This window comes from Cinclus cinclus, chromosome 16, assembly GCF_963662255.1.
Source record: "Cinclus cinclus chromosome 16, bCinCin1.1, whole genome shotgun sequence".
NCBI classification, from domain to species: domain Eukaryota; kingdom Metazoa; phylum Chordata; class Aves; order Passeriformes; family Cinclidae; genus Cinclus; species Cinclus cinclus.
In genome coordinates this window covers 137257-149795 of record NC_085061.1, presented here as the reverse complement: position 1 = coordinate 149795, position 12539 = coordinate 137257, and the positions used below count along the sequence as shown (strand labels likewise).

The 12539-nt window shown below is 44.2% G+C and overlaps 1 protein-coding gene across 1 annotated transcript; it reads left to right on the top strand.

Moving 5' to 3' along the window:
- The first annotated feature begins 1706 nt into the window (after nucleotides 1-1706).
- On the top strand, nucleotides 1707-12080 carry IL21R (interleukin 21 receptor). The gene is made up of 8 exons (XM_062503670.1): nucleotides 1707-1770; nucleotides 4847-4952; nucleotides 5567-5763; nucleotides 7398-7549; nucleotides 7958-8135; nucleotides 9425-9521; nucleotides 10329-10410; nucleotides 10924-12080. The coding sequence occupies exons 1-8, from the start codon at nucleotides 1716-1718 to the stop codon at nucleotides 11827-11829; spliced, it is 1773 nt and encodes a 590-aa protein (XP_062359654.1). The 5' UTR covers nucleotides 1707-1715; the 3' UTR covers nucleotides 11830-12080.
- The last annotated feature ends 459 nt before the right edge of the window (nucleotides 12081-12539 follow it).

Below are 12539 nucleotides of genomic sequence, written 5' to 3'. Positions count from 1 at the left end.
GCTAAATTTGTTTTGCTTTCATTATTTGAGTAAACCTGGGAAATTTTTAAACACCACAAATGTTCCCGAAGTCTTAAAGTCTTCATGGGTTTCTCTCTGCTGAGTGGTTGCCTGGGTATTTGTTGCTTGTGGCGGAAGCAGCATAGATACCCCAGGACCTGGATACCTGCAACCCCCCATATTAATACAGGCTGAGGGACAAACAGGTTGAGACTAGCTCTGCAGACAAGGACATGGGGGCAGTGGTGGATGAAAAGCTGGCCATAAGCAGGGCATATATGCTGGTAGCCCAGAAACCCCTGTGTGGGGTTCTTCTCCAGCAATGTGGGCAGCTGATAGAGGAGATTCTCCCCCTCTACTCTGCTCTCTTGAGACCCCACTTGGTGTTCTGCCTTCAGGTCTGGGACCCCCAGTGTGACAAGCATGTGAAGCTGCTGTAGTGAGTCCAGAGGAGGCCACAGAGATGCTTCAAGGGCTGGAGCACCTCTGCTATGTATGACAGGCTCAGAGAATTGGGCTTATTCAGGCTGGAGAAGAGCAGGCTTTGAGGAGACCTTTCAGCAACCTTTTATTATTTAAAGGGAGCCAGTAAGAAAGATAAGGACAGATTTTTTAGCAGAGTGTGTTGCAACAGGACAAGGGGTGATAGTTTTTTAGATTAAAAGGGTAGATCAGACTATGTGGCATGGCATATGGGCCCCTCCTGTTGTCTGTGCATCCTTGCAACTTGCTTTCAATGAAACTATGAAACATTGCTTCTCCAAAGTCTTGTCCCATTTAAGAATAGCTTGAGAAAATGGTGCTGATGTCTGTACTAGGTATCAACAGCCAATACTCTGCAGGGGGCACATTTTAAGTCTTTCTGTGAACATCCATGTGTTTCTATAAATGTTTAAATGCTGTGAAAACAGCCTTAAATGCATTATAGGACTTGAGAGCTTTTTCTTGGAGGAGGGGCTGTGGGTTGAGCAGTCATTAGTATGTGATGCCATTTCCTCTGTTTTAAACATCCTGCTGTCATCTTCTCTGAAGACTTTACTCTCTTGGTTCTATTCACTAAACCATCAGGGCAGATTCTCTCTGCAGTCAGTACTGTACATTGTTCTCCTGGGTGCTACATGGGAGGCTGAGGTTTTTTCTTTCTTTTCTCTGGTTTGCCTTTCTGGAGCCCTTAACTAGATATCTTATGCTTATTTAAATATGGGTAGGCTAAATCAATGAGTTCTCACTAGCTTTTCTCACACAGACCCACACTGATATTCAGACTCCATTTGGCTAATTCACTGCATAGCTGTTTAATCTGCAGCAAGATCACTTCTAGTGGCAAGTTATTCCTAGATTCAAGATACTAATGAAGAAAAAAATAGGTTAGCAATTAACCCAAGAGATAGCCCAAGCTGCAGTCATTTTGCTGCTTTCTCTATGTGTGTGCTAGCAAGCAGCAAAGATTTCACTGACCTCATTTATGGCAAGTTGGGCACCTGTTGGTCATCCCCCCCTCAGCCCGTGGAATAGATACACACAGGAGAGCTGAAATTAATCGTCTAAATAAAGCTCTTTACTTTTAGGTGCTTAAATGAAAGCAAGATTAATTCTACCTTAATCAAATAGATGTCTGAGCAGAGTTTTAAACTGACTGTGGGAGTCCTGTTTGCAGTTGTTTTTTTTGTTTTGTTTTGTCATTTTCTTCTCCAGGACATCCAGTGACAACCACTATGAGGAACAAACAATGGCTCCAGAATATTTTCTTCTGCCTTTTATTCCAGTACAGTAAGTCCTCAGATATTTCTTTCAGGTTGTACACCCAGAGGATTTATCTTAGTGTCCATATGTTCCAGCTCTGATGAGATGTGTATGGCACAAGGTTGCCAAAGGACAGCAAGCACAAAATAAGGTCCCAGGGGAGAGAGCTCCATGCAGTAATGTGTGGAGGACAGGTACTGGAAGGTGCACAGCTGGGCAGAGTTCAGCCAGGCTGTATACTGCTCTGGGGGGCAGCACCAGCGGAGAGCCTGCAGAGGAAGGGCCTGCCTTGAACTGAAATGTCTTCTAGTGACATTAGAGTAGGATTTCCCCCACCAAAAATACCTTTTTCTGTAGAAAAGGTTCTGGTAGCCAAGACCAGGATATCCCCAGAGTTGCTGTTGACTGGTGAGCCAGGGTCAGTGGAGTTAACTGCTTCTAGTCTGACTCCCTTTGCTTAGGACTGGACTGTGCATACAGTCCTCCCTCCTTTTTTGTTGGTTCCTACCCACACTGCAAACTCCAGCTGACTCAGAGCTGATTTTCTAAACAGATCAGCTGGACAGAAAAAGGCAGTGATAACCATGTCTGCAGGGTATGATGCAAGTTTAGTATCTTACCTGCTGGTTGTAGGCAGAGCATTGCCCCAGACCTAAATAAGGAAAAAAGATGCATTCAGAATTATATCTTCCTGTCATAAGGGACCACTGTGATGTCTGGTCTGAATTTTGTGTGATGCAAGCCAGGGAATTACCATGCACTAATTTCAGTTTGGATCAATCTAGATCTTACTGTTAGAAGTATTCAAGTTTTGTCTCTGAAGCTGCCAAGGACAGGCATTTCATCCTAGATCTAACTAACTGATTTTAGGACATTTAATTATTCCTTTCCCAGTAAAAAGCTGCCCTCTTAATTTTGTTAACAGATTCTTGACCAAAGATACCCTTGTAACTTACCAGCTACCTAGGAATAGTAGTCTGTTTGATTAATTAACATAATAGCATACAAGAACAGAATTACTGCTGCTTAATAGCCTATTAATGCTTGCTGCCCTTTCTGAAGGAATGCAAGAGATTCCTAACCCCATTCTTTTTCAGGAGAATAAAGTTAGGCTAAAAGAAAAAAATGTATGTTGCTCAGGTTTCTGAACTAAACAGTGCTTGGTCCAGGACCCTCAGAAGAATCTATTGAGGGTTCAAAACAAAATGTGAAAACTTAAGGAAAATTTTAGAACACAATTCTGAAGTCGGTGTGAAATTAAAAGTCAAAACAAGGGTTTAAAATAATCCTATGTACATCCTTGAGACCAGTCTGTCACAAACATCCCCAAATTTCTTCTGCCACAGCCTAAATCTTTGGATTAAGGGGGATCCTGTATGCAAACATAAGTGCTGCCCAAAGCTCTTGTAGGGAGAGTAGTGTGTGCTCTGATATGTGAGGACTAGGAAGTAAATGTTGTGATGGGTGACTTCAGCAGGGAAGAGTTGGACTTTGTTTTCCTCTGAACTGACCCCACTCTGGAAGGGGGCTGCACCCTTCGCTGGAAAACGCCTGCTGTGCATTGGGACTGTCAATGGAGACAGCTTGTTTGTGTGGACAGCCATTTGATCTGGAGGGTGGAACAGATGACTCCAGCCCATCGTTGCGCACACTGTCTGCATTCCACGCTGGTTCTCTACATACAGCTTCAGCTGTAAGATTGGGCATGGGGCTGTTGAGCATACCACATTAGCAAACAACACTCTGGACATAAAGCATGTTGCAACAGGGAAGGAGGAAGCAGGGAGTGCAGCTTCTCTAACCAAGAAAGCAGCAGAACAGCAAAGGGAAGTGAGCTTGTAGCATGGTTAGCATGAAAGGGTTTGTTTGCCTGACAGCTGCAATGTATTGTGTTCTCAGGAGGCTGGGAGCAGCCTTTATGGTAGGGGAGGACCCATGCTTGATTTAAGCATGCATGTAACAATCTTGAGTTTTACCTAGATGATGATAATTTTATTCCCACCAAAAAGGAGTGATACTTTACATGTCAGAAATGATTGGTCACTGCAGTAGGCATGGTCTGAACACCATGGCATGCTGCATCTCCTACAGGCCTCTCCTCATACAGCCATTCCTAATGTAATGGTGGTGGTTCTTGTCAGCCCAGTGAGCTCTCAGGAGGGGGCTGTCAATTCACATTTCTCACTGTGCTACTATCTTACCTGCCTTGAAATCCAGGGAGATAACTGTGTTATGTACACAACAGCTGTACTTTCATAAAACACATACTGGATACTGCTCTGTGAGCAGAACTCCTGCAGAACAAGTACAAAAGTATAAATGCTGTTTTGTGACCACTTTCAAAAAATTACTTGATGCTCCTTATGACCAGTGTAAGCTCTACAATTGCCTCTCAAGTACTCTTGAGAAGTCTGTAATTAATAAATTGCACTTATCACAATGTTTTATAGAAATTATAGTAACTACAAACTTGCAATATTTTTTATTCCCAAATTTAATGAAAAACATACTTCAGGGCTCTGGAGCTGGGCATAAAAAGTATTGATGCTGCAGATATAAGTCTTTAGAAAACAGACAATAGAATGGCAAAGAAAAAATTACTCAAAAAGCACTTAAAAATGTGTAAAGTGCTATGTTGATGTACAATGAAAACCAGACTAACAAAGAACAGTATTTAATTTAGAAAGTGGTATCATTAAAATGTTTAATATGCTGTTTCCTATTGAGTTTCATGCCTCTTCTATGTGCCCTATAAGCCAAGACTCTTGCAGAAATATATGACTCTGCTGTAGTGATTTATGACAGGGGACAGGGATAAGTCTGAAAATTCAGTCACAGTTCGGGCATTTCCTGATTTTGGTTGCCACAGCATTTTTAATAGGTTTTTGTTTGACACCTTGCTGTCGAAGGCTTGTCACTCTGTAGAGCTGGAACACGTCTTATGCCCCAAAACTCAAGACTTTCAGCAGGAGGGAGGACAGCTGTCCCAGACTGGTCAGTTCCCTTCCAACTTGGTGGGAACCCCGAGGTATGCATGTATTGATACAAAGTTCTTGCTTTATCTCAGAAGTTGATATTATGTTTTCTCTTTCCAAACTGATAGCTACATGTTGTGAAGGCCTCACTTGTTTTGTGGACTATGTACAGACCCTGTCCTGTATCCTGCAAGATGAGTTGGGTGCTGGTTCATACACTCTCACTGCAACATGGTACGTCTTGGTGGGATGAGCCAAGTCCAGCTAGCAGGGGCCTCTGCGTGGCCATAGCACAGTGGTGACCTTCTGTCATCTTTGTTAGGTAGAAATCCTGGTTTTGCTGCCATGCTGCTTTTTGACTTGGTATTTCGTACTCCAGTTACAAACTGCCTTATTTCCTAGCAAGGGACCCCTGGTTCCTGTCTCTGCTGACTGTGCTTCTTGCTGCTGACTGCTATGCTGGTTCCAGCCTTCCTTAGCATAGCAAACCTTGCCCTTTGCTGCTGTGAAAAGTGAACGTTCACCTGTGTGCACTGGCAGGTCTCATGCAGATTGTTCAGTCTGCTGCTCCTCTGCCCCAGCAATGAAGTGGATGCAGTCTTGGGCTGCGTAGCCCTGAGCAGCTGCTTTCCTTTCCAGAAACACTTTCCTGATTTTCTCAAAGATGCTAAGTAGAGCAAGTAGAAAGGAAAAAAGAAATCTGTTGAAGTTCAAATATTTTTATATTATTATTATTATTATTTCAACATGTTGGTTTTTCATTGTAATAATTTTCTGTGCCTGGTGGTTCAGCAACAAATGAATACAGCATGTGATACATGCAGACTTGTTCATTTTGCCTTTTTTAGGGTTCCTGAGGAAGATCCAGAAAATATTGTGGCTGCCTGCAGTCTCCTGCAATTGTCAAGGAACACCAGTCACACACAATACATGTGCACTGTGGACATGACTGAATTCCTGGCAGATACCAAAGTCCAGGTGAATGTTACAGAGACAGCTGAAAGGCAGCACGTGCTTTCCAAAGACTTTTATTTGTCAGACAACAGTAAGTACAAAAGTGGTGAATTTGATAAATACTGTTTGACTTTATGTGCTAGGATAGTCTGGGCAAGGAGTGAAAGTAGCAGCAAGCAGTGTGGGGCTACATTTGCTGTACACTCATCTACATAAAGCACTGTGCTCTTATTATTGCTATCATGCTTGAGGCTGTGCTCAGAGATGGCTTGGTCCATGCTTTTTGTGGGGAAATTCATTTTCCCCATGAAGGAGTAGGTGATAAATATCCAGCTTAGACCAGTCTCATACCTAGGCTTAGCAAAAGCTTGTTCTTGGCTGGATTCTAAAGGTCAGGGGGAATTGCTTTATTACAAATTTCACAAATGACAGAATCCTTAAAATTATTTAGGTTAGAAAGGACTTTAAAGATCATTCAGCTCCAACCCCCTGCCATGGGCAGGGACACCTTCCACTAGACCACAAAGCTCAAAGCCCCATCCAGCCTGGTCTTGGACACTTCCAGGGATGGGGCCACCACAGTTTCTCTGAGCAACCTGTGCTAGTTCATCACCACCCTCACAGACAAGAATTTCTACCTGATATCCCATCTAACCCTGTCCTCTCTAACTGTGAAGCCATTCCCCTTGTCCTATCATTACATGCCCTTGTTAAAAATCTTTCTCCAGCTCTTTTGCAATATCCAAGGAGCTGGAGGCTCCCAAAAGGCTTTTGCAGTGAACACCTGAACCAACATGACATTATTTTGGGCGGCACAAGGTGTCCCAGATGTACTGGATGTGGCAGTTCCCCTTTCTGAGGGAATTCATTTCTCCAGCATGACACAAAGACTGAATGCAATCATGTAGCTGACTTGGTGGAATGTTGCTATGTTCTGAGTTGTGTAGCAAACTGTGAAGAAAGGGAGTGGTTGGCCCGGCAGATGGGTACTATGCAGAAACAGGAAAAGGGTTTTTCTGTCTGGCTTCTTCTGAAATTAAACTTTATTTGAGAAGTGTCGTCTTTTTGACAAATGCCTTAACATTTCAGGAAACCTCCCTGCTCCCACTGACAGACTAGAGATTGGGTAGTGGTGCTTTGCATATCTCCTAGAGGTCCTCATCCAAAGGCACCATAGCTCAGTGGTGGGCCCTGCAGACTGCTGGAATTTTGCATTACTGCTTTTCAATATACAAAAGGGATGCAAAAGCTTGTTATTTGGGCAGTTGGGACATGGAACTGCTGTGGGTTTATGCAGTGTCCCTGCCTCAGCTTTTCCTCTTTACTCTGTTACACTGAGCGGTATTTGCCCAATTTTGTGAGTGACCATGACTACTCAGAGTTCTTTTATGTCATGAGAAGAACAAGGTGCTCTACATTTTACATAATCTCCCAGGAGTTTATTAGTCCTGTGTACTATCTTTCCTCCTTCATAGGTAATGAGGAGGTTCAGAGACCAGCAGAAGGTATATCAGGAAAAACATGGTCCTGACTTCATTATGCTCCTTACATGTGAGGTACTGTGCATGGCTTAGGGCAGGAATGATGTGGATGTTGTCTAGTATAGGAAGGCCCACCATGTCCAGGGCAGCTTTGTTCCCGACTCACTCTTCATTGCTGATACCATGTTGAGTCATTTCTTAACTGTAGTAATCTTACGGAAGGTAACACTATCCTGTCTTCCAGTAAAACCACAGCCTCCATTCAACCTGACCGCTTTGTTCTCAGAGGGTTACAATATTTCTTGGGAAACCATCTACCAGAACTCTTCCTTCTACTTTTTGAATGAGGACCTGGAATATCAGCTGCGTTACAAAAGAAGAACTGACACCTGGGAGGTAAGCAGGATGTCACTTTACCATCAGGTGGGGTGTACCAGAAAAGAGGAGGCCAGCACAACCAGGATAGTACCACCGGTGGGAAAGAAGGGTTTGCATGGTTTAGAAGAAATGTCTCCCTGCTTGACTGGACTGAAAACAGGCAAACCCAAAAATTAATTGAGAAGCAGAAGCTGTGTGAGAAGCATTAGATCCTGTGAGGAAGGCTGACAGTCCATTTGATTTTCATGCTGGATGCCTGGAGGGCTCCCCTAGGATTGCATGCAGCTGCTGCATGACCAGTCAGAGCATGGCCTTGCAGAAACAACATGAAAGCAGAAGAGGTTCATTTGCAGGCATCCTTACTGTGCAGCAGTGTGAGCAAAGTAAGAGCAGTCACTCTAGTATTTGGTGTTTAATCTTTCACAGGCTCAGAAGACTAAATCTGTTCATGAAGATAAACGGACATTGCTGATCCTGCCATGGGAACTACAGGCAAACACTGAGTATGAGTTCCAAGTGAGAGCTAGACCCCGGGAAGACAGAAGCTATGGTGGTTTTTGGAGTGAATGGAGCTCTCCGCTGTCATTGAAAACCAGCCCTGCCGGTACATGCTGCCAGATCTCCCTGCCCTTTCAATTAGTTCAGTATCAGAGAATGCTTTCAGAAATTTAATAAAATCTAATTAATTAGAACAAATTTTAAACAGTCCAGTAAGGACAGGTATGGTTAGCTTCCTTACTAGTTATATGAACCCCAAGCCTGGGCAGTCAGTATTAACGTTCTCACTGTGTGGCAGAGGAAGAGTGCTTGGTGTGGTTGGCTGTACATTTGAATGCCACGTGCAGGAGTGCAGCCTCTAGCTTCCTTTTCAGTGTCAAATGTCCAGGGTCTGGCTTACAGCTTTCAGAAATGGGGAGATCTCCTCTACTGGGTCTTAGCATTGTCTTCAGCTGAGGGAAGGGGGATCCTGCTTTCAAACCTGAGTTCTGTGCCTGGACTCTGATGTTTGGTCATGCTGGGCATGGGTGTTTTGTTTGGTAGCCACCACTTTGCAAGGAGTTCACAGTACTTTATACACAGAAGTACACTGATGCTTGTCATGGTGGAGCAGAGGCTATGAAAATAAGGAGCCTTTGCTCCAACAGAGCAAGTGGCCAATGCCAGCTTCCCTGCTCTCACTGATCTGCTGCTCCAACTGAAGTATTACAGGGTTTACCTGGCTCAGTGGCAGCAGGGCCAGGCTCCACTTGCTAAGGGATATCTGAGTTTTGGATCTCAAAGGTGCTCCTTTTCATCACAGGTGGAGAGCAGCCACCAAGTAGTCATCTAGTCAAAGCCTGTCTCTAATCAGCACTCTTTCACTTCACAAATTATCTGTGAAGGTCTCCCTAAACCAGGAGTCAGAAACACCAGGGTTCTTTGTGGCAAGGAGCTATCCTGCCCTATGTTGGCTGTCTATCTGTGGTACAGCCAAGTCATAGGGCAGCTGATGTATTGCTCCTTTTATTGATGCAGTCATCCCTGAGCACCCTCAGTCAGACCCATCTGGAGTATTGATGCCTGGGTTACAGCCTCAGTATCCCTATGAGAGAATCTCTGGGATAGAAATTAAGGGTGTCTCATAGAATCATTTAGGTTGGAAAAGACCTCCAAGATCATCAGGTCCAACCTTTGACCAATGGTCACTTCACCAACTAGACCATAATAGTAAGTGCCATGTTCAGTCTCTTGAATACCTCCAAGTATAGTGACTCTACCACCTCCTTGGGCAGCCCGTTCCAGTGCTTGACAACACTTTCCATTCCAAAAACCCTTTTTCTCCTCACCGTATCCTGTTTATTGATCTGGGTATAAATGCAAGGTGAGCCTGAATGACCTTTTCTCTTTCTCCAGCAGTGACACAGACAGCAGGCATGGAGTGGCTGTTGCTGTTTGGTATTGTCATGGCAATCACAGCCTCAATCACAACATTTCTGGCCAAACAGCAGAGGTAAGAATGCTTCAGGAGGCAGGAGTTAATGCTTTTATTCTATCTTATTAAAGATGGGGTGTTCACATGCTGACTTCTTTGAGACTTTTATATCTATGAGTGGGCAGCTGTGAGGGGCAGCCAAGAATGGTCACTGGCTCGTGTACTGTCCCAAGTGACCTGCTTTTCTCTAGGACTCTGCTGCCATTCCGTTGGCTGGGACAAGATGGTGATGCATGGGGATGAAGCAAGGGCCACACAGCCTCCTGAGCTGTTCTGGTCTTGTCTATGCTCTGCAGTTGCCAGATAGAGCAGTAGCCAGAGCTAGCTGCCCGTTTCCAAAGCTGACATAGGTCCCTCAATGCTCTCTGGAGGCCTCTGTCCTTCTTGGAGGCTTCTCATGCCTTTGAAGAGATATGGGGTGCTGACATGGAGGAGGGCTGGGCTGGTGCAGCAATAGGGCTGGCACAGCCCAGATCCACAGAAGAATTGCATAGGGAAGAGTTCTGGCCAGCAGACCACAAACCAGCCCAGTGTCAGTGAAAATTCATTTCTAGCACTTGGTGGCTTTCCAGGAAGAAAAAAACTGGAACCTCTAACCTTAGTGTGAACATGTGTGTGCAAGTGTTGAGGCCTCGCCTACAGTGAGGTTCACAAGAAAGGCTATTAGATGGCTCTGGCAGCAGAAGACATCCCTAGAACCTCAGCCACTTGCTAACTCACCAGGCTGGGCAGGTGATTCCAGTTGGTTGAAGTGGACCTGGAGATACCTTGCTTTGCATCTATAATGTGTGCTTAACCCCAAAGCCTTTCTCTTTTCTCTCCTAGCTTGTGGAAGAAGATGGCTTGCATCCCAGACCCTGCTCCCTTTTTCAAACCTCTTTACATGGCTCATAATGGAGATTTTAAGGTATAAATGGGCTACACAAGTGAGTGAAGCACATAACAGACTAAAAGGCCATCACGCTATCCTGAGCAAGGGATTCTCATTAGGGCAGCAGAAGGGGAAATCTACCTCAAAGGAATACCAAATGTCTCCACATATACAAACCAGAGCTCTCCAGTATCTGTTCAGTGCCATGAAGGCCTTTATGCTCTGTCTATACTCCTTAATCTCTGTGAATGCTGTCTCAATGTGTGAGCTGAGTTCATGTGATTTCTGAAGCCTGGGATCCTGACAGAAGTGCCAAAGAGAACTGCAAAGTCATGCAAACATCTCAGAGCTAACTATTTTCAATTACTTCAGTTAGTTCTCCTGCAGTTGCTTGTCTCATAATAACAGCATCCTCTGGTTATAGTGGAGGAGTCAGTGATTTTAGGGTTTGATTTTTTGCCTCTAAAAGCCTAAGAAATTTGGTTATTTTTGTGGAACCTCAAACCTTGTGATGCTAACCTCTCTCTCCCTGTGTTTTCTTTTCTGCAGAAGTGGGTTGGTGCATCCCATAGGAAAATGACTTTTGATTTCTTTGAATGGGGAATAGTCCTTCCAGAAGTCCTAGAAGTTTACACCATGCATCCTTCCAACAGCACCCCACAGGAAGAGCTGCATGACCTGAGAAAGAATCTGCCTTGCAAGCCCTGTGCGTCTTGCCTGACTGCCCCAGGTCAGGGTAGCCAGTCCCTGTGGTGTAGTGTAAACAGTAGTGGTGGGACTGAGGACCAGTCTTATGGGCATTTGTCAATTGATACAGTGACTGTGGCTGATGAATTTACATCTTGTGAGTGCCAGCACAGCTGTAATCATGCGTACAGGGAACATGAGCATACCAACAAGGAAAATGATAGTGCTGGAGAACCCGGTTACCCCAAGGTTAATATTGGTGAGGAAGACAGAAAGATATGCAGTGATTTCCATTTGGTTGATCTGAGTGCACAGGATAAAATACTTGCTTCAGGCTCTGTGTCTACAGACCACCTGAGGAGCACAAGTATCCCAGTCAACCAGCAAGGAGAAAGGGGAGTGGAAGGAGGGGTGGGGAGCATCCTAGAAGCCCTTTGCTTGCAGCCTTATCAGTGGGATTTGGAAAATCCAGGTTCTCTACCTTCTCCTGATGGTGAAAGTGTTTCTTACAGTGAAGGGTCCAATGACTTCTTCCCTCACAATATAAGGCCTGGTGACAGCTGTCCTTTGATCTGTGTAGATCTGGACACTATTGACAGCGGCTTTGTGGACTCAGACTGTGGAAGTCCAGTTGACTCTGAATTTGGGCAAAACAGTCAGACCATTTGTGGGCCCATCCCTCTTGAGCAGGAGGGGCAAGACTTTCCACGGAGCTACGTCAAGCAGTGGGTCTCCTGCCGTTCTGAGAGCCCTGTCAGTGGGACATAGACAAACTAAGGACCTTGATGTTGCCTGGATGAGTGTGGGGCCTTTTTCATAGTGTGCCAGAAGCAAAGTATTAGTGAAATTCAGAAGAAAAACAAAGTTTACTTTGTGTAAGCTCTATTGCATAAACTGATACCTGTTAGGTCCACAGAAATACACCTGTTTCTATTCCCACTTTTCCTATTAATGTCTCAAATTTGTTGTGATTGACTATTTCTGAATTTTGTTGGGTTTTTTTTTTTTAGAATCACAGATCATCCCTCCTTTGATGTCAGAAAAAAACAACTGTACCTTGAAAATTATCCTTTGGTTTATGTAGATATGCAAAATGTTTTGCAGTAACCTTATAAAGAGTACAGAAGTTTAAGTTATTTTCTGAGGTATTCTCACATGACTTGAGAGTTTGGCTGTACGTAGAAACTTAGAATCATAACCCATGGCAAGCATGTTTGCTGCATAGAAGTTCCCCTACTCTTTCCGAACAACATGTGATGTTACTTTTCTTTCTACTAGCTTTGGCTCTTTAAACTCAACTGTATTAACTGTTAAAAAATTAACTGTTTGTTGATTACAGAGGGCTCCAGACCTGTCCATGGGGATCAAAACTAATTCTTATGTAATCATCACAGAAATATGTGTAGAGACTAAGCACAACTCAGGTTTCAGAAAGACTTTCCAGGTGAAGTCTGCAAATGAAAAGTCTTCAAAGTATA

Bases quoted from the DNA above. Each gene is read 5' to 3' on its own strand.
- IL21R (XM_062503670.1), top strand. From the start codon at position 1,716: ATGAGGAACAAACAATGGCTCCAGAATATTTTCTTCTGCCTTTTATTC. The intron at 7,550-7,957 runs GTAAGCAGGATG...AATCTTTCACAG, and splicing joins GAAGAACTGACACCTGGGAG to GCTCAGAAGACTAAATCTGT. The intron at 8,136-9,424 runs GTACATGCTGCC...CTCTTTCTCCAG, and splicing joins ATTGAAAACCAGCCCTGCCG to CAGTGACACAGACAGCAGGC.